At 42.2% G+C, this 19178-nt stretch overlaps 1 protein-coding gene across 1 annotated transcript in view; it reads right to left on the bottom strand.

The window, feature by feature from the left end:
• dnah7 (dynein, axonemal, heavy chain 7) overlaps positions 1–18236 on the bottom strand; it is a 414399-nt gene extending 396163 nt beyond the window's left edge. Inside the window, exon 1 of the mRNA XM_043692898.1 lies at positions 17927–18236. Within this exon, the coding sequence (XP_043548833.1) occupies positions 17927–17989 (63 nt within the window). The 5' untranslated portion in view covers positions 17990–18236. The remainder of the gene's footprint in view (positions 1–17926) is intronic.
• Between the last annotated feature and the right edge of the window lie 942 nt (positions 18237–19178).

Raw genomic sequence — 19178 nt, forward strand, 5'->3', positions numbered from 1 at the left:
CGCCACAAACTACTTGTCAATATTCAGTTTGTCAGGGCCAGTTGATTCTAAACTTTATTAAGAGCTTGAATTCAGAGGGTCAGGAGAGGTGAGAGATACTGTCCTTGACATTAAGAAATCCTAGAAAAATGAAGTCAATGGCAATCAGGGTAAAACACTCTGCTGATTTGTACAAAGTGTTACAACATGGGGTAAACCCTCCCTGCCAATTTAAACCTGCAACACAGAAATGATTTAACCCATGCTGTAATCTGTTAAAATTTGAAAAGCAAGGAACTATCCCAAAAGTCAATATTTAAAGTAAAAATTAACAACTTTAATATTTTTAAGTCTAACAGAGAATAATTAACTAACAACTATTTATAACTCATTTATTTAAACCTATCTTTTACCTTTCCCCCCACACGCCCACAATACTAGTCCAATAAAACCTCTCATTAAGATCTAAAAAAAAATTCAAATTTCATAACCAGCCGAATCTTCGCTTGGTATCTTCCCCTGTAGATTTGCTCTCCAGGCCGGTGTTGGTCTTTTTTCCTGTGCAAACCCCCTCTCCAGACAGTTACCTCTCAGTGAGTTCTTAATGGCAGCCTTCAACTGTTGGTCTTTTAGCAGTTGTCCCCCAACTGTCCAAGTTTTCCCGGTCTTATACTCCAAAGCATCGAATCGTTTCATTAGTTTTAATATTGTCAAAATACCAAATTCAAACTTGATGGGAGTTTAGTATCTTGGGGCATAATTTAAACTGATTGGCCGAATTTGAATTTGTTTTATTAGTATCATAGCAACCCAGGAACTGTTAGCTGCTAGACCAAATGTTACATTGTAAACTTTCCAGTACTCCATGTTCTTCTCTAAGTCCTTCAACTCTCCTAAAGTTACGTAGATACCACTTACACCTTCATAGCGCCTCCCCATTAAGAAAAAAATGAACCATCAAAATGAAAAGATGGCTTTATCTTTCTCTATTCTTTTTTCTATAAATATTTTTATTAAAGATCTTTTTAAATCTTTTACAAAACATCTGTATACAAAAAAAAAGAATAACACCAAAAAATAGAAAAGCAGAGGCAGTACAACAAAGTCATGTCACGATACTATTAGTAATGAACAACCTACCAGAACAAACATTTCTACTTAAACTAAACGACAAACAAATTAATTAAATATTAAATTAAACTAAATTGAAGTAACTTAAATTAAATTATATCTCACTACTTTATTCTATTTCACTCATCATGCCTTCACTGATGCTACCATCCCTGGGAGCACCCGTATTCTTTTTCCCCCAGCTTCCCCCTCCCAGGGTCCCATGGGTACCTATACTGATTCCCACAGCTGTACCATGGGCCCTAATTAATATTACTGATAAGTGTGCATCAATATAATTTAAAAAGGGCCGCCACGTCTTGTAAAAATGCTCCATTTTGTGGTGCACCATATTTGTGAGGTAGGCTTGGGGGAGATGCTCCATCACCAGCCTACGCCACCCCATAAGACCTGGTGATTTTTCGGATGTCCAATTCACTAGAAAGTTCTTCCTCAGACAGTGGGTAAGAATGTTAGACAATCTCTTCCCGTTTTCCCCAGAGAAGGCAAATTTGGCAACCCCAGAAGAAGAAATACCAGATCCACGTTAATTTCAATCCCCAGGATGTCCTTTAGCTCCCTTACTATAGCACTCCAGTATCTCTGGATCTTACAACATGACCAGTAGCAGTGTGTGAGAGTGCCTATACTAATTTTACATTTGGGACACCTTGATGACGCTCCTCTCTTGAACTTAGCTAGCCTCTCTGGTGCCATATGAGCCCTGTGTAAGATCTTCAATTACATGGCCTGCGCTCTGTTACATAATGAAATTTTCCTTACATTTCCCCAGATATCTTCCCATACCTCCAATGAAATATCCTCTCCTAGCTCCCGATTCCATGTCCTACAGAGTCCTTCCATGTCGCCCAAAGCACAATCTTTCTGTAAATGATACAAACTACTGACTGAAAGAGCATCCGTACTCTATTCTCCATGTCTGACTTGTAAAACGGAGCCAGGAATGTGGTCTTCCCCTATATATAAAATCCCTTATCTGAAAGTATCAGAAAAGGCTATTAGACAGCCCATATTTCTAAATGTCATCAAGACCTCCCCCTCGAACAAACCTCCCAGGCATGAGATTCCCTTATTCTCCAATAACTTGAAGCTGGAGTCCATTGCCCCAGGTTTAAATCCTTGGGCTCCCATCAACAGGGTAAATGGCGAGGTTTTAGACCAATTGCCGTCGTTTGCCTCATTATTCTCCAGGTTTTCATTATATTTAAAATGATTGGATTCTTACACACTCAGTCATGGATTTCATCTTATCTATAAATAATAAATTAACTACAGAACATCTCAAGCGCAAGGCTTCAACGTCAAGCCAAATCAACTCTGAATTCCCCTGTACCCAGTCACCAACATATGCTAACAGGGCGCTTATTTGATATTTCTTCAAATCCGGAAGATCCACCCCTCCCTCACCCTGCAAATGCTGCCATTTAGTAAATATAATTAGAGGGTGCCTGTGACACCAAATAAAGGACCCTAGCCAACCATTGAGCCTCCATAACACTTGTCTGGGTAGCAACAATGAGAGCATTCTCATGGGGTACAGCAGGCGAGAAAGAACAATCATTTTAATCAGGGCTATTCGGCCCAACCATGATAACAGTAACCCCTCCCACCACTACAAATCCTGTTTTATCTTCTCCAATAGTTGTATAGTTAGCTTTAGACAGCTGGTGGAAGGAAGGGTAATAAAATTTCCCAAATACAAAAAACTGTTTGACGACCATCCAAACGGGAACTGCATTCCATCCTTCAGATTAGGCATCTCCACTAATCCCCCTCACCGGCATAGCTTCTGATTTTGTAAAGTTGATCCTGTAGCCCAAGAAACCGCCAAATAAATTAATTGTTTGAGTCAATAGAGGAACAGACTTCTCCAGATTGGTCAAGAACAAAAGGACGCCGTGATCTTATGCTTCCCCATTCCCACCCTTGGTGCCGCTATTTCAGGATCCCTCCTGATAGCCTCAGCTAACAGCTCAGTTGCCAAGGTGAATAACAGCAGTGCTGAAACTTTATTGCTGGAACAGCACAGCAGGTCAGGCAGCATCTAGGGAACAGAAGATTCGACGTTTCGGGCACATGCCCTTCTTCAGGAATGTGCCCGAAACGTCGAATCTTCTGTTCCCTAGATGCTGCCTGACCTGCTGTGCTGTTCCAGCAATAAAGTTTCAGCTTTGATCTCCAGCGTCTGCAGACCTCACTTTCTCCTCGAATAACAGCAGTGAGAGAGGACACACCTGTCGACTACCTCTCCCAATATTAAAATTATCTGACTTAGCACCGTTTGTAATGACTACCGCCTTAGGATCATTATACAGTACTGCCACCCACCTGGCAAAGGATCCTCCCAAACCAAAGCACTCGAGGAACCCAAACAGATACGGCCATTCTATCCAATCAAATGCCTTTTCTGCGTCTAGGGAGGCCACCAACCCCGGGATCAATCTTTACTGGCATATCTGCACTATGTCCATTACCCTCCTGATATTGTTGGAGGAGCTATGGCCCTTAACAAAACCTGTCTAATCTTCTTTTATAATATGGGGCAGGACTTTTTCCAACCTCACAGCCAGCATCTTGGATAGGATTTTAAAATCTACATTCAACCATGAAATTGGTCTGTACAAATAAAGGACCCTAGCCAACCATTGAGCCTCCGTAACACTTGTTTGGGTAGCAACAACGAGAGCACTCTCATGGGGTACAGCAGGTGAGAAAGAACATTCATTTTAATCGGGGCTATTCAGCCCAACCATGATAACGGCCTGTGGGCAGCACGGTGGCACAGTGGTTAGCACTGCTGCCTCCCAGTGCCAAAGACCCAGGTTCAATTCCCACCTCAGGCAACTCTCTGTGTGGAGTTTGCACATTCTGCCTGTGTCTGCGTGGGTTTCCTCCGGGTGCTCCGGTTTCCTCCCACAATCCAAAAAAAATGTGCAGGTTAGGTGAATTGGCCATGCTAAATTGCCCGTGGTGTTAGGTGAAGGGGTAAATGTAGGGGAATGGGTCTGGGTGGGTTGTGCTTTGGCGGGTCGGTGTGGACTTGTTGGGCCGAAGAGCCTGTTTCCACACTGTAAGTAATCTAATCTAAAGCACATTCTTCAGGGTCTTTCCCTTTCTTTAAAATGAATTAGCCTCCCTGAGAGAGTGTGGCAGACAATCCTCTGCATATGAATAGTTTTACATCCCCAGAAGTGGCTCCACCAATACATTTAAGAATTCCTTATCGAATTTATTTGGAAATCCATCTGGCACTGGTGCTTTGCCACCCTGGAGATGCCTTATTGCTTCCTGCACTTCCTGTAGCATTATAGGCACATTCAACAGGGAAGCCTGTTCTGCGTTTACACCAGGGAAGTCCAGATTCTCAAAAAAGGGATTGCATTCTCACTGCACCGTGTTTGCCTCCATCCGACCGATATAGTTCTGCAAAGTATTCCCTATATCTAACATTGATCTTCTTCAACTCACAGGTAACCATGTCAGCCTTCTCCCTGACATACTTAATAGATTGGGAAGCTTTTTTCCTCCTAGCCAAATATGCCAGATATGTACCTGGCTTTTCTCCAAGTTCAAACAATCTTTGTTTAGCAAAGGAGACCTCTTGTTTTGCCACCTATGTGTGCAATGAGTCGAGAATCGCCCGGAGGGCCATAACCCACTGCAGCTTGACCAATGAAGGCCTATTATGTTTCCTCAGCTATCTGCAGCTGGGTCTCCAGCATCCATCGTTGCTCCTTCTGCCTCCTTCTAGTCGCAGAATACAAAATGGTCAGGCCTCGTAAATATGCCTTAGTGGCCTCCCAAAGTATTGCTAGATTACTGGCCGTACCCAAGTTGATATCCTAGAAAGCCTCTCGTTCTGATGTACTCAACAAATTTGCTATCCCTTCACAGAAATGGGTCCATGCGCCAGTGCTAGCGCATGATCCGAGACATCTATAATCCCAGTTTTGTATACCAATGTTCTGTCCAAACCATCAATTGGCATAAAAAAAAGTCAATTCGCGTATGGCGCTTGTATGGGTTGGAATAGAAAGTAAAGTCTCTTCCATTAGTCTGGAGATGCCTCCACACATCCACTAGACCCAACTCCTCACACATGTCCACCAACTGCTTAGATTGCCCGAGCATACCTGCCGGGCCCCTTGGCACCCTGTCAACTTCAGCATCTATGAGGTGATTAAAATCCCCTCCTATGATCGTGTGGCACACCCCAATATTCATTAATTTAGCAACTGCATCAATTAGAAATTTAAGAGGGTTCGCCAGGGGACAATACACATTCAGGACGCCATACTCTTCTCCATGTATTAGAGCTTTAAGAATGATGAACCATCCATGTTCGTCCTTAATTTGCTCCATTATCTGGAAAGGGAGGTTCCTTCTTACCAGTATAGCTACTCCTCAACTCTTAGAGCCGAAGGAGGAGAAGAATACCCTGTCATAACCCCCCTGCTGTAGATTTCAGATGTTCCTTATCAGTAGGACGATGTCCACCCTTTCCTTCCTAAGGCTTAACAACACCTTCTTTCTTTTAATAGGGGAATGGCTCTCGTTTATATTCCAGGTGCACCATCTGAACAAATCACTAGCCATGGTCATCCAGGGAAACCCGTGGTATACCCAAGAGGACTAAGCTTTTCTGAGGTGTGATGAGTGACAAAGACATTAACTCTATGAAGTCTAAAAGCTACTCCTACAAAAACTACTACAACTAAAAAACTAATCACTACATTTAACTGAAGCAAACACCCAAATAACCCCCAATTCATTAGAGATCTTCCCCCTTGCCCAAAGTGGGGTCTCCTCACAATCCTTGCTACCATCTTAACTCCCTCTAGCTGAGGACATGCCCTAGCCACAGGCAATTCACAAATGAGGAAAACCTGTTATTTACATTCTGAGAGTTAACAATGGCTGCCCATTCCCCCTCCACTCATCTTAACCACAGATATAGCCACCCCCAATACAAAATCAAAAGGACAGCAGTAAAAAAAGGGTCCTAGATAATACCCATACGACTGATATATAAAATAATTCTGGTTTTACATCAAGGCAGTATGTTTAAAGCCAATAACCACAAAAAAAGGGGAGAGAAAAGAGAAAAGAAGGGGCAATTAAAAAAATCCATACCATTGTCTGCAACAATGTGCGCTCCCCTCCCACCCTGACTCGAGTCCTTTAATTCAAAGAATTCACAAAGTCCTTCGCCTTTTCTGCGGAGTCAAAGTTATATATCGTCCCTCCATGGGCGAAATGCAACACGCCCAGGTACCTCAAGGAATATTTAATGTTCAGGTCCCTTAATTCTTGCTTGACTTCCTCAAATACCCTTCTCTTCTTAATTAGGGCTCTTGAGCAGTCCTGAAAAAACATTATCTTTGAGCCTTTGTGCATTAAAGCCAGTGAATTTCTTCCCAGACTTCTTGCTGTTTCAATTATTAATTGTTTTTCTTTATAATACAGGAGCTGCACGAGGACCGCGCGGGGGCACAGGAACGTACATTGCAATCCTATGGGCCCGCTCCACGCTCACCAGGCCCGACTCCAACTCCAGCCCCAGAAACTTTGGGAGCCACTTCTCCAGGAAGCCAATGAGGTCCTCACCTTCCTCGCATTCCGGAAGACACACGAGCCGTAGGTTTTTTCTTCTATTTTCATTCTCCAGGTCGTCAACTTGTTCCTGAAGGACTCGAACCTGGTCTTCCAGTGTTTGGATCCTTCCTCCCAAGACCTCCATCACGGTGGACAATGTGCGGTCCTCTCCTCCACTGCCTCCATTCTTCGGTCCAGTAGTTGGATTTCCTGCTCATGCTTTTTCATCATGGCAGATAGTGGTTCTACTGCTGCTTCAATCTTCTCTCGGAGTTTGCCAAATAAATGCTGCTGTCCCATTAGATCCAAAGGGGCTGCCCTGGGAGTTTGAGCATTGGCTGCAGGTACCCCCGATGTAGTAGGGGAGTGTCCTACCTGCTGTACTCCTTTAGGCAACTTTGCTTTATTCATTTTCATTCTGGCCTTAAAGACGTCACACACAATTCCAGCAGCTCCAGGTTATCAGCAAATTTAAATTAGCACTTTTTTCTCCTGGGGGTGGTTGGTGAGGGAGTGGTAAAGGTCCACCTTGCCCTGAGGTATGGCACAGAGCCCAGGATAGCAGACCACTCAGACGACTGCCATCTTGGATCTCCCTTTCTCTATTCTTTAATGCATTAGCATAACATACAGATAATTTTGATCTAAGTTCACCATAACTTCTTCCAATACACCTATATATATAAAACATTAAACAAATACAAATCATCTAAACTTTATCAGTTAAATCTGCGAAATTACATCTGCAATTACATGCTTCCAACCGTAACATGTACGATTTGTAAATTAGAAGCTTGTAACATAAGACTCCAACTAAATAGTCTCATATTCTTGTCTTTAAAGCAGTCTAAGACTGTAAGAGGATTGTGATCCATGTACATAACCGTCTACAACACATTTTTCATGACATACACATTATAATGTTGTAAGGGCAGTACCAAACTCAAGACTTCTTTTTTGATTGTAGAATATTTCCTCTGTTGCATGTTGAGTTTCTTTGAAAAGTAACCAACAGGCAGTTCAATCCCATCCTCATCTTCCTGTAGCAATGCAGGTCCAACTCCTATGTCACTAGCATCGGTGGAGACTTTCAAAGGTTTTTATAAGTTTGGTATTGCTAAAACTGGTTTGGTGGTTAATATTGCTTTCAAATGGTCAAATGTATCCTGGCATTATCCTGTCCACCATAACTTTTGTGCTCTTCTTCAGCAAATCGGTTAACAATGCCACAACACTGCTGAAGTTTGGAACAAACTTCTGATAGAATCCGCTGAGGCCGAAGAGTTGAAGCACCTCTTCTTTTGGAGGTTGGCCATAGAAATTCCTTGATCGCCTTCATAGAACATAGAACATAGAACATTACAGCGCAGTACAGGCTCTTCGGCCCTCGATGTTGCACCGCCCTGTCATACTAATCTGAAGCCCATCCCACCTACACTATTCCATGTACATCCATATGCCTGTCCAATGACGACTTAAATGCACTTAAACTTGGTGAACCTACTACTGTTGTAGGCAAAGCATTCCATACCCTTACTACTCTCTGAGTAAAGAAACTACCTTTGATATCTGTCTTATAGCTATTTCCCCTCACTTTAAAGTTGTGTCCCCTCGTGTTTGCCGTTCCCATACTTGGAGAAAGGCTCTCCCTGTCCACCCTATCTAACCCTGAGGTTATCTTGTAAGTCTCTATTAAGTCACCTCTCAACCTTCTTCTCTCTAATGAGAACAGCCTCAAGGCCCTCAGCCTTACCTCGTAAAACATTCCATCCATACCAGGCAACATCCTAGTAAATCTCCTCTGCACCCTTTCCAAAGCTTCCACATCCTTCTTATAATGTAGTGACCAGAATTGTACACAATACTCCAAGTGCGACCGTACCAGAGCGTTGTACAGCTGCATCATAACCTCCTGGTTCCGGAACTCAATCCCTCTATTAATAAAGGCCAAAACCATATCTATGTCTCTCTGCAATCTACTCCATCCTTCGTCACTATCCACAACTCCATCGACCTTAGTGTCGTCCGCAAATTTACTAACCCACCCTTCTAAGCCCTCATCCAGGTCATTTATAAAAATGACGAACAGCAGTGGACCCAACACCGACCCTTGCAGTACGCCACTAGTAACTGGACACCAAGATGAACATGTTCCATCAACTACAACTCTGTTTTCTTTCAGCAAGCCAATTACTGATCCAAACTTCAATGTCTCCCACAATCCCATTCCTCCGCATCTTTGCCTTCCATGGGGTCAACCTTCCATGACCGATATTATGTCACAAGAATGTCACCTCTGCTTTCGCAAATTCAGTTTTATTTAAGTTTGTTACTAGTTTTGCTTCTCGTAGTCATTCAAAGAGGTCTGCCAACTGTACCATGTGATCTTTCCAGGACTTATTAAAGATCACTACGTCATCCAAATAGACTGTACAGTTTGTTAACCAGCCACAACTCTGTTCATGAGTCTTTGGAATGTGGCAGGTGTGTTCTTCATTCCAAAGGACATCACTTTAAACTGATTTGGCTCATTTGAGGTTAAAACGCAGAAATTTCTTTCACCATCTCTGATAAAGGTACCTGCCAGCAACCACGCATTAAGTCCAACTTGGTGATGTTATTCACTTGTCCGACTTTCACATTACAGTCCTCCAATCTCGGAACTGGATATGAGCCCGATATTGTAATGGCATAGACCTTCTGATAATCCACGCAGAATTGATGGGTCCTGTCTGGTTTGGGAACTAAGACGATTAGTGAACTCCATTTGCTCTGGCTTGGTTCGATGATATCCTCATCAAGCATGGCCTCCACCTCCTTCAAGACCTGTCTGGCTTTGAAAGGATTAAGCTAATAGGGGTATTGTTTTATCGAAACAGTATTCCCTACATCTATTTCATGTACAATAGCATTAGTCCTCCCCAACTGATTTGTACATATGTCCTTTTACTGCAGTAACAAACCTTTCAACTGCATCCTACGCTCATGAGACAGACAGCTTACTAAACTATCCCACTCCTCAAGGACCTCCTCATTTTTTAATCTATTTTGAGGCACATCAAAATCCACATCATCTGGATTTGATTCCTCACTCTGCAGGGCAGTAACTAACACCTGTTTCTCCAGTTCTTTCTCTCTAGTATAATACAGTTTCAACATGTTCACATGACATACTCGATACCTTTTTTTTCTATCTGGCAAGTTTACTACATTGTTCACCTGACTCAACTTTTTCTCAATTTGATAGGGACCACTAAACCTGGTTTTGAAGGGATCTCCTATCACTAGTACCAATACTAAGACGTCATCCCCTCGGGAAAATATTTGGGTCTCAGAGCTTTTATCTGCCACCTGCTTCATCATATTCTGTGCCTCTTTCGGTGCTTTTTGGCTAACTCACCTACTTAATTTAATCTCTCCTTTACCTCCGATACTTAATCTAAGTGTGAGATCTCCAACTTTGTTCCTATCAAATTTTTGTTTAATTAATTTCAAAGGGCCTCTCACTTCATGCCCAAATATTAACTCAAAGGAAATGAACTGAGTAGATTCATTTGGGGCATCTCTAATGGCAAACAATACGAATGGGATATCTTTATCCCAATCATTCAGATAATCCTGACAGTATGCTCTCAACATGGTCTTCAAAGTTTGATGCCGGCTTTCTAAACTCCCTGGAATTCAGGATGATATGCACTGGATTTAAAGTGCTGTATACCTCAGCTATCCATAACCTCCTTAAACAGCCTAGTAGTAAAATTTGACCATTATTCAGACTGAATCTCTCTGTACGGCCCATACTATGCGAAGAAAGCTACCACCTTTTTTGCCTTGATACTCCGTAATGGAATTGCCTCCGGAAATCTGGTTAACAAGTACTGGTTCCCACTTTTAGTTTTTGGAAGGGGACCTACACAATCAATTATAACCAAGAATTGGCAACAAAGGTGCTGACTTTAATACTACCTGTGCCTTACCTATCATTGGCAAGTATGACACATACAGCAAAAGTTAACCACACTTTTGTGTATTCCAGGCCAATAAAATATGTTTTTGTACCTCAGCTTGAGTCTTGCATACCCCTAGGTGACCTCCTATAGGTAGTTCATGTGCTATCCATAACACCTCCTGTCTGTATGCTACCAGCAACACAATCTGGTGCACTTTGGTCCATTTCTCTTCTGCACTAACCAGCCGTGGTCTCCGTTTCTGTCTGAGGATTCTATCTTTCAGATAGTAACCATCAGGAATATTCTCTCCCTCCTTTTCAGAATACAGATCCTCATATACATCTTTTATCATTTTGTCTTGCTGTTGCAAGTCCCTTAGCCTTTCAGGATTAAACACTTCTGCCTGACCCTCTGCCTGTTCAGGTTTTTCCTGCACCATTACGTCAAACAGGGTATCTGCTAACTGAACCTCAACTCCTTCATCTTTCTCTTAATTTTTGCTTTGTGCTGTGACTTATGATAGTGGGATCTGGTTAATACATAGTCTGGGGAGGAAAAACAGGATATTTATGCTTTAATTCTTCAGTTTTTTGGTCTTCCTTGGGCTTCTCCACAACAAGGGCTGTCACTCCCACCTTGGATCCTGCCAAACCATTCCCAAGAACAAACTGAATTCCTGGAACTGACACTCTGTCAATCACTCCCAATGTTACTTTCCCAGTCTTGAGTTGGCACTCCAACCTGATCTTGCATAGGGGAATGCTAGATTTTTGTCCATCTGTCCCACAAATTACCACACTCTCAGGTAACAGATCAGAAAGAGTGCATATTCACTCATTCCTTACTATCAGCAACTGGTTAGATCCTGTATCTCTCAAAATTATAACTTCTTGTCCTTTTCCCCTTGTTCTTTATGAGTAAATTTTACCCACAGAGTTGAACTGTTTGTAGAGATCAGGCACTAACTCCATACCCAGCCTCTGCCTAGGCTGTGCACTGTCCTGCTCTTCGGCTCTTCTCGTGGTCTCCTTTACTACCTTCACTCATGCCACTGGCGTAGCTTCTTTTCCCACAGTGCCTTTCTTTAACAACCAGAACTGTGACTTTACATATCCCACCTTCTGGCAGTGAAAACACCTTTTCCCAGTGCCCATCTGAAACCACCGGCACTGTAATTTTCTGTATCTTACTCCATTACAGTGAAAACACCTGAGGCCTTTCACCTCCTTTCCACCCTCTTGGGCTTCTTTAACCTGTGGTAACCAGTGTTCTCTACTCTTTCTTTCATAGTGTAGGATCTCCCCTTCTCTCAACTTCTATTCCTCACAGGATGAAATTCTGGCTGGAAGCTTGTCTTATGCACCAACATGTATTCATCTGCTAATTCTGCTGCCTCTCTCACTTCCTGAACTTTCTGTTCCTCCACATGAATTCTCTGGAAGTGAGTTTTTAAATTCCTCCAGCAAAATAATCTCTCTTAGAGTCTCAAAGATCCTATCTATCTTTAAAGCATGCACCCATCTATCAAAATGACTATGTTTAATTCTTTCAAACTCAACATAAGTCTGACCTGGTTCCTTCTTTATATTTCTGAACCGCTGTCTGTATTCTTCTGTTACCAATTCGTAAGCACTTAAAATAGCCAGTTTAACCTCTTCATAATCTCTTGACCCATCATCTCACAGTGCAGCAAATATCTCACTAGTTCTGCCTACCAGTTTAGTCTGGACTAGCATTCCCATAAATCCTTGGACTACTCCATCTGCCGAGCCGATTTTTCAAATGAAATAAAAAATGTGGCAGCGCTTTAATCTCTTTTAATTTCCATCCTGTTAACTTAACTTTGCTGACCAATTCACAACTTCTCAAGTTCAACTTCTCTCTCTTTGTCTCTTCCTTTCTTCTCTCGCTTTCTCTCTCTCTTTCTTCTCTTTCTCCTTGCTCAGCTAAGAACATTCTCTCTCTTTTTCCTCTCCCTCTCTTCCTCCTTTTCTCTCCCTCTCTTTCTCTTTTTCTCTCTCTTCTCTTTTTCTTTCTCTTTCTTCTCTCTCCCTTTGTTTATCTTTTAATTCCATTTTCCTCAATTATAGTTTAAGTTGTTTTGCCTCCACTGCACTTGTCTGTTTCTCTGATACATCTAAGTGTTTGAGTAATTCCCTTACATTTTCAGCTTTACTTTTGTCTTTGGTTAACCCAAATCTAACTTATTTGCTAATTCTAAAAGTATGGCCTTTTTCTTTCCTTCTAAACTTTCTTGGCAAATTTGAAATCATCTTCAAATTCCAAAACCTCTTTAGAAATTTTAAAAGCCATTTCTCTCACTTTTAATTTAATCAACCACAAGTCACTGAAATTAAACAAATTGTCTCACCTACGTTTTATTTAAACATCTAGAACACTATCCTGCAAGTGTTTAAATCTGCTGGGATTTTTCATATCCCCAAATCTATTCAAATCTGTCTGAACCAGTTCAAATCCCAGACAAGCCCCCAAATTGTTACAACACTGGGTAAACCTTCCCTGCTAATTTAAACCTGCAACACAGACATGATTTAACCCATGATGTAATCTGTTAACATTCGAGAGGTAAAGAACTATCCCAAAAGTCAATATTTAAAGTAAAAATTAACAACTTTAATATTTTTTCAAATCTAACATAGAATAATTAATGAACACCTATTTATAACTCATTTATTTAAACCTATCTTTTACCTTCCCCCCAACAATACTAGTCCAATAAAATCCCCGATTAAGATTTACAGTAAAAATCAAATTTCATAATCAGCCAGCTGTCAAATCTTCTCTTGGTATCTTCCCCATAGATTTGCTCTCCAGGCCTGTGTTGATCTTTTTTCCTGTGCAAACTCCTTCTCCAGACAGGTACCTCTCAGAGAGTTCTTACTAACAGCCTACATCTGTTGGCCTTTTGGCAGTTCTCCCCTAACTGTGCAATTTTTCCCTGCCTTATACCCCAAAGCATTAGATCATTTCATTAGTTTTAATATTGTCAAAATACCAAATTCAAACTTGATTGGAGTTTAGTATCTTGGGGCATAATTTAAACTGATTGGCCGAATTTGAATTTTCTTTTGTCTCATTGCAACCCAGATACTGCTAGCTGCTGGACCTAATGTTACACTGTAAATTTTCCAATATTCTGTGTTCTTCTCTAAGTCCTCCAACTCTCTTAAAGGTACAGTACCCCTTATACCTTCATAACAAAAGGAAGCTATTATGGCTATGGGACATCAATCATTGTGAACACAGAATATCACTACAAGTGTTTTTAAATCAATCTGTTCAGCCATGTTTTGACACACCACTGGAGCAGGTGGGACTTGAATCCAGGTTTTCTGGCTCAGATGTAGTGTTGAGACTTGAAGGCCCTCACTGGACTCAAAATGTTAATGCTGCTTTCTTCTCACAGATGTTGCCAGGCCTGCTGCATTTCACCAGCAATTTCTGTTTTTTGTGTTTTTTTTTAAACATGGTCTTAAAAACGTATTGAAAAAGTTTTCATTAAACAACAGAAATTTAAAACATGTTTAAAATTACCACAAGATTTCAAGAGTTTTTTTTCAACAGAATATGTGAAAGTACAACATGATATAGGCGTAGATCAGGTAGGTAAAAGAGGATATGAGATAACCTTGGCAAATAAGGTTTAAGGGTAATCCAAAGAGATTCTACAAGTACATTAAGAGCAAGAGAGCAACTAGAGAGAGAGTAGGGCCCCCAAAGGATCAGAGAGGTTGGCTTTGTGTTAAGCTTCAGGAGATGAGAGAGATATTTAGAAAAATATTTCATGTCAGTTTTTACTGTGGAGAAAGAAGTGGAGGCTAGAGAAGTCAGAGAAACAAATATTGATGACTATCCCAGGATGTTATGGGAAGTTAGCGAGGAAATTGTGGCCTCTTTCAGAAATGGTTGTACCATCTATTACTATGGGTGAGATGCCAGATGATTGGAGGGTGGCTAGTGTTGTGCCTTTATTTAAGAAGGGATGTGAGAAGTCCGGGAACTATAGACTCGTGAGTCTAACTTTGGTGGTGGGTAAGCTGTTGGATTTGATTTGAAAGATAGGATTGAGTTTTTTGAGGAAGTAACTAAGAAGATTGATGAGGTCAAAGCAGTAGACATTGCTTACTTAGACTTTTGTAAAGCCTTTGACAAGATTCCACATGGTAGATTAATTACTAAAGTGAGATCACATGGGATTTAGAGTGAGCTTGCCAATTGGATACAAAATTGTGTTTACAGCAGAAGACAGAGAGTAATGGTGGAGGGTTGTTTTTCAGACTGGAAGCCTGTAACCAGTGGTATCCACAGGGTTTGATGCTGGGTCCACTTATGTTTGTCAATTATATAAATGATTTACATGAGAATATAGAAGGCATGGTCAGTAAGTTTGCAGATGACACCAAAATTGGTGGTAAGTGGACAGTGAAGAAGGTTATCTCAGATTACGAAGAGATCTTCTTCAGGAATGGCTTATGCCCGAAACGTCAATTCTCCTGTTCCTTGGATGCTGCCTGACCTGCTGCGCTTTTCCAGCAACACATTTTCAGCTCTGATCTCCAGCATCTGCAGCCCTCACTTTCTTCTCGTGGGACTAATTTAGTTTGGGATTATGGTCAACATAGACTGGTTGGATGAAGGGTCTGTGCTGTATGTTTCTATGACTCTATGTCACCTGGTGAACTGTGCCCTACCAATTCTCAGAACAGAAAAGAGTTGACTATTTCTGCTGACAGTTCTTAAATCTTATCACCCACCTGCTGTATGGTGAGGTGTGATTTTGAGCAGGACTACATTTTGAATTTCGAAATTACGTTTATGTTTGGTCAAATTCACAGGTGACACAAAATTTGATAGCATGGTAAACAGTGAGGAGGAAAGCTTTAGCCTATATGAAGATATATGAACAATGGTAGATGGAGTTTGATCCAGAATAGTATGAAGTGATGTATTTTGGGAGGACTAAAAAGGCAAGGGAGTACATGGTGATGGTAGAACTCTAGGGTTCACACAGGATCTGCAGGACCACAGTCTCCATGTACATAGATCCTTGAATGCAACAAGGCAGGTGGATAGGGTGGTTAGGGAAGCATACGGGATACATAAATTAATTCTTGAATCACTGAATAGAAGAGTTGGGGTGATTATGATGGAGCAAATACAACTGCAGACGGGCAAGAAATGCTCGTCAGCCAGCAATGTCCACATCCCACAAATAAAATGAAAAAGCTGTATAGGACATTATTAGACCACAGCTGGAGTACTGTGCGCAGTTCTGGTCACCACACTTTTAGAAGGATATGATTACTCTGTAGCGGATGAAAAGGAAATCTACCAGGGTGTTGCCAGTGTTGGGATGTTTCGGATAAGAGAGACTATGTAGACTAGGACTGTTGTCCTTGAAGCTGAGAAAGCCAATTAGAAACTTGATTAATGTCTAGGAAACTATGTGGGACATAGACAAGTTTGATAGAAATACATTTTTTCCCTTTTTAGAGAGGTCAAATTGTAGGGGGCATAGATTTAAGGGAAGGAGTAGGAGGACTAGAAGGGATTTAAGGGGAACTTATCTCACCCAGACAGTGGCGGGCAGTTGGAATTCATTACATGAAAAAATGGTAGAGAGTGGAATCATTGCACCATTTAAGAAACATTTTGACGAACACTTGAAATGCCACAGCAAACAAGGCTTTGGGGCAAGTGCTGGGAAATGAGATTAAAGTGGATGGGTGCTTGATGTCTTCCTGGACACAATGGTCCAAAGGTCCTTTCAGTTCTATAATAGTCCATGACTCTAAGTTGTCAGAGAGCACTGTGCAGAGCTTTCGCTCCACAGATCCCACAACATTCCCTGTGATGCAGCCGATCCAGAGGCACCGTCATTACTGAAGCACCTTAGTGGTGGCAGGCCACCTGCTCAATGCAGCAACACTCTGACAAATCTAGGAACTCATAACAGCAACTCCAAAAGCATTCTGGAGTATTTCCAAAGAAATTACAATGGTAGAAGTTCTTTTTAAGGAAAGCCTTAATTGCAATTCATGTATTTCCAGCCTAACTTGCAGCTTTATGCTTGTTTGATTGACAAATAATCCTTTCTGGATAAATACTAGCTGTGTCTAACTTTGCTTGTTATCAACCAATTCAGGCATTGGCACTCCTTAGTGACTTTAGGCCACAGTATCCTTCGAAGAATCGATAGTGAGGCAGCCCTCTATAAAATCGTTGATAATCCTACTATTGTGTATAAATCAAGTCAGCATTTATTGATAAATTGGCTGCACACAAATGAAGCTATGGCTCACACCAGGCTGTCATTTCATGCAAATAATGTGATTTCATGCAAATATTTCTTGTAAATGACATTACATTTATTATAAAAATACACTTGATTAAAAATAAAGTACACAGATGCTGGAAATAATGAAACAAACACAGAAATTGCTGGAGAAAGTCTGACAGCATCTGTGGAAAGAAAGACAAATTTAACGTTTCGAGTCCGAAATGACAGCTCTCCAAAACTAGGCTGTTTGTTTCATTCTATAAACCCATTCAGTAAGAAATGCACTGTAGTATCAACATTGAAACTTCAACTAAATTGAGGGAAAAAGTTCTCAATTGTACTACATGCTTTCCCAATGATAGTTTTAATGGGCACATTTATATTTCAGGTAGAGTACATTCACCATCTGTAAATAAGTGATAAAAACTGAAAGAACTGTGGATGCTATAAATCAGAAACAAAAATATAAGCTGCTGGAAATGCTCAGCAAGTCTGGCAGCATCTGTGCAGAGAAATCAGAGTTAACATTTCAGGTCTGGTGTTCTGAGGAAGGGTCACTGTACCCGAAATGTTAACTCGATTTCTCAGCACAGATGCTGCCAGACCTGCTGAGCTTTTCCAGCAACTTCTGTTTATGTAAATAAGTGATGTTGTCCATAGGAAAAGGCTCACTGGACCCAAAGCTGCTTTCTCTCCACAGATGCTGCCAGACCTTGCTGAGTTTCTCATGCCACTGCAGCTTTTGTTGTCTCCAGGGCTCTCGTGGTAGCATCTGAGGCTACCAAGGCTCAAGTCCCACCTACTCCAGAGGTGTGCAGTGGCATTTATGGAAAGGACTCTGAAACCAGTCATGCTGTAGCTACTAATTGGGGAATGCGGGTGAAGAGACGTTTGAGTCAGTCCCAGTTCCCAGTGATGGATATGGTGAGTGGTGAGTGTAGCACAGGGGTTTGCTGTGCTGTAATGTTACCTGTCTCTCTGCCTCAAGGTCTGCTCCCTCTTTGAGGCACTGGCAGAGCGCGGATTCCTCCATCCTCCATCCGCCGAGACCAGCTCCTCAGTGTTGTGTGCGTCGGCAGGAGGGCGCGTTGCTCGGCAACACAAAACTCCCACTCAGCCGGCGGCACGATGAATTGCTGCACGGCAAGTCGCGATTTTTTTTTTAAAAAGAAATGATAACACACGAGAGAAGAACGAATCCGGCATTAACATCAATCAGGGGGCAGTTCCGTCCGCCGTTGGAAATCCAGCCGGAGCCGTTGTCTGTTTGAAAATGGCAGCACCGTTTCCAAGGTAACGATTGTTCCGAAGGTGCCGGAGAAACAACGGGGAGGGCAGGTTTTTTTTTAAATTTCAAAAATATACTTTACTCATAAAGTAATTTGATGGTCTATACAGTTGGTCACGCCATACATACGTAAATATTTACATACAGAAATCAGAATTTATCATTTTTATACACTGTTTATCAATCATATGTCCATATATTTAGCTGAGGCGTCAGCGGAGCCCAAATGACTGTGCGGGCCCCTTGTTCTTCTTTAGGTAGGCAGATGTTACACGGTGGTCTTTCCCCACCGCGCCTTGGCGGCAGCTGCCCCAAGCTTCAGCGCGTCCCTCAACACGTAGTCCTGGACCTTGGAATGTGCCAGTCTGCAACACTCAGTCGGGGTCAACTCCTTCAGCTGGAAGATCAACAGGTTTCGGACCGCCCAGAGAGCGTCCTTCACCGAGTTGATGATCCTCCAGGCACAGTTGATGTTCGTCTCGGTGTGCGTCCCGGGGAACAGGCCGTAGAGCACGGAGTCCCGCGTCACGGCGCTGCTCGGGACGAACCTTGACAAACACCACCGCATTCCTCTCCAGACTTCTCCTGCGTAGGCACATTCCAGAAGGAGGTGTGTGACAGTCTCGCCCCCCCCCCCGCAGCCACTTCGAGGGCAGCGTGCGGTGCGGCTGAGAGTCCGGGCGTGCATAAAGGATCTCACAAGCAGAGACCTTCTCACCACCAGCCAAGCCATGTCTTGGTGCTTGTTGGAAAGTTCTGGCGATGAGGAATTCTGCCAAATGGCTTTGACAGTCTGCTCAGGGAACCGCACGATAGGATCCGCCCTCTCCTTTTCCCGAAGGGTCTCAAGGACACTACGTACTGACCACTTCCTGATGGATTTGTGGTCAAAGGTGTTTTTCTTCATAAACTTCTCCACGAAGGACAAGTGATA

This window comes from Chiloscyllium plagiosum, chromosome 7 (genome assembly GCF_004010195.1).
Source record: "Chiloscyllium plagiosum isolate BGI_BamShark_2017 chromosome 7, ASM401019v2, whole genome shotgun sequence".
In the NCBI taxonomy this organism is placed as follows: domain Eukaryota; kingdom Metazoa; phylum Chordata; class Chondrichthyes; order Orectolobiformes; family Hemiscylliidae; genus Chiloscyllium; species Chiloscyllium plagiosum.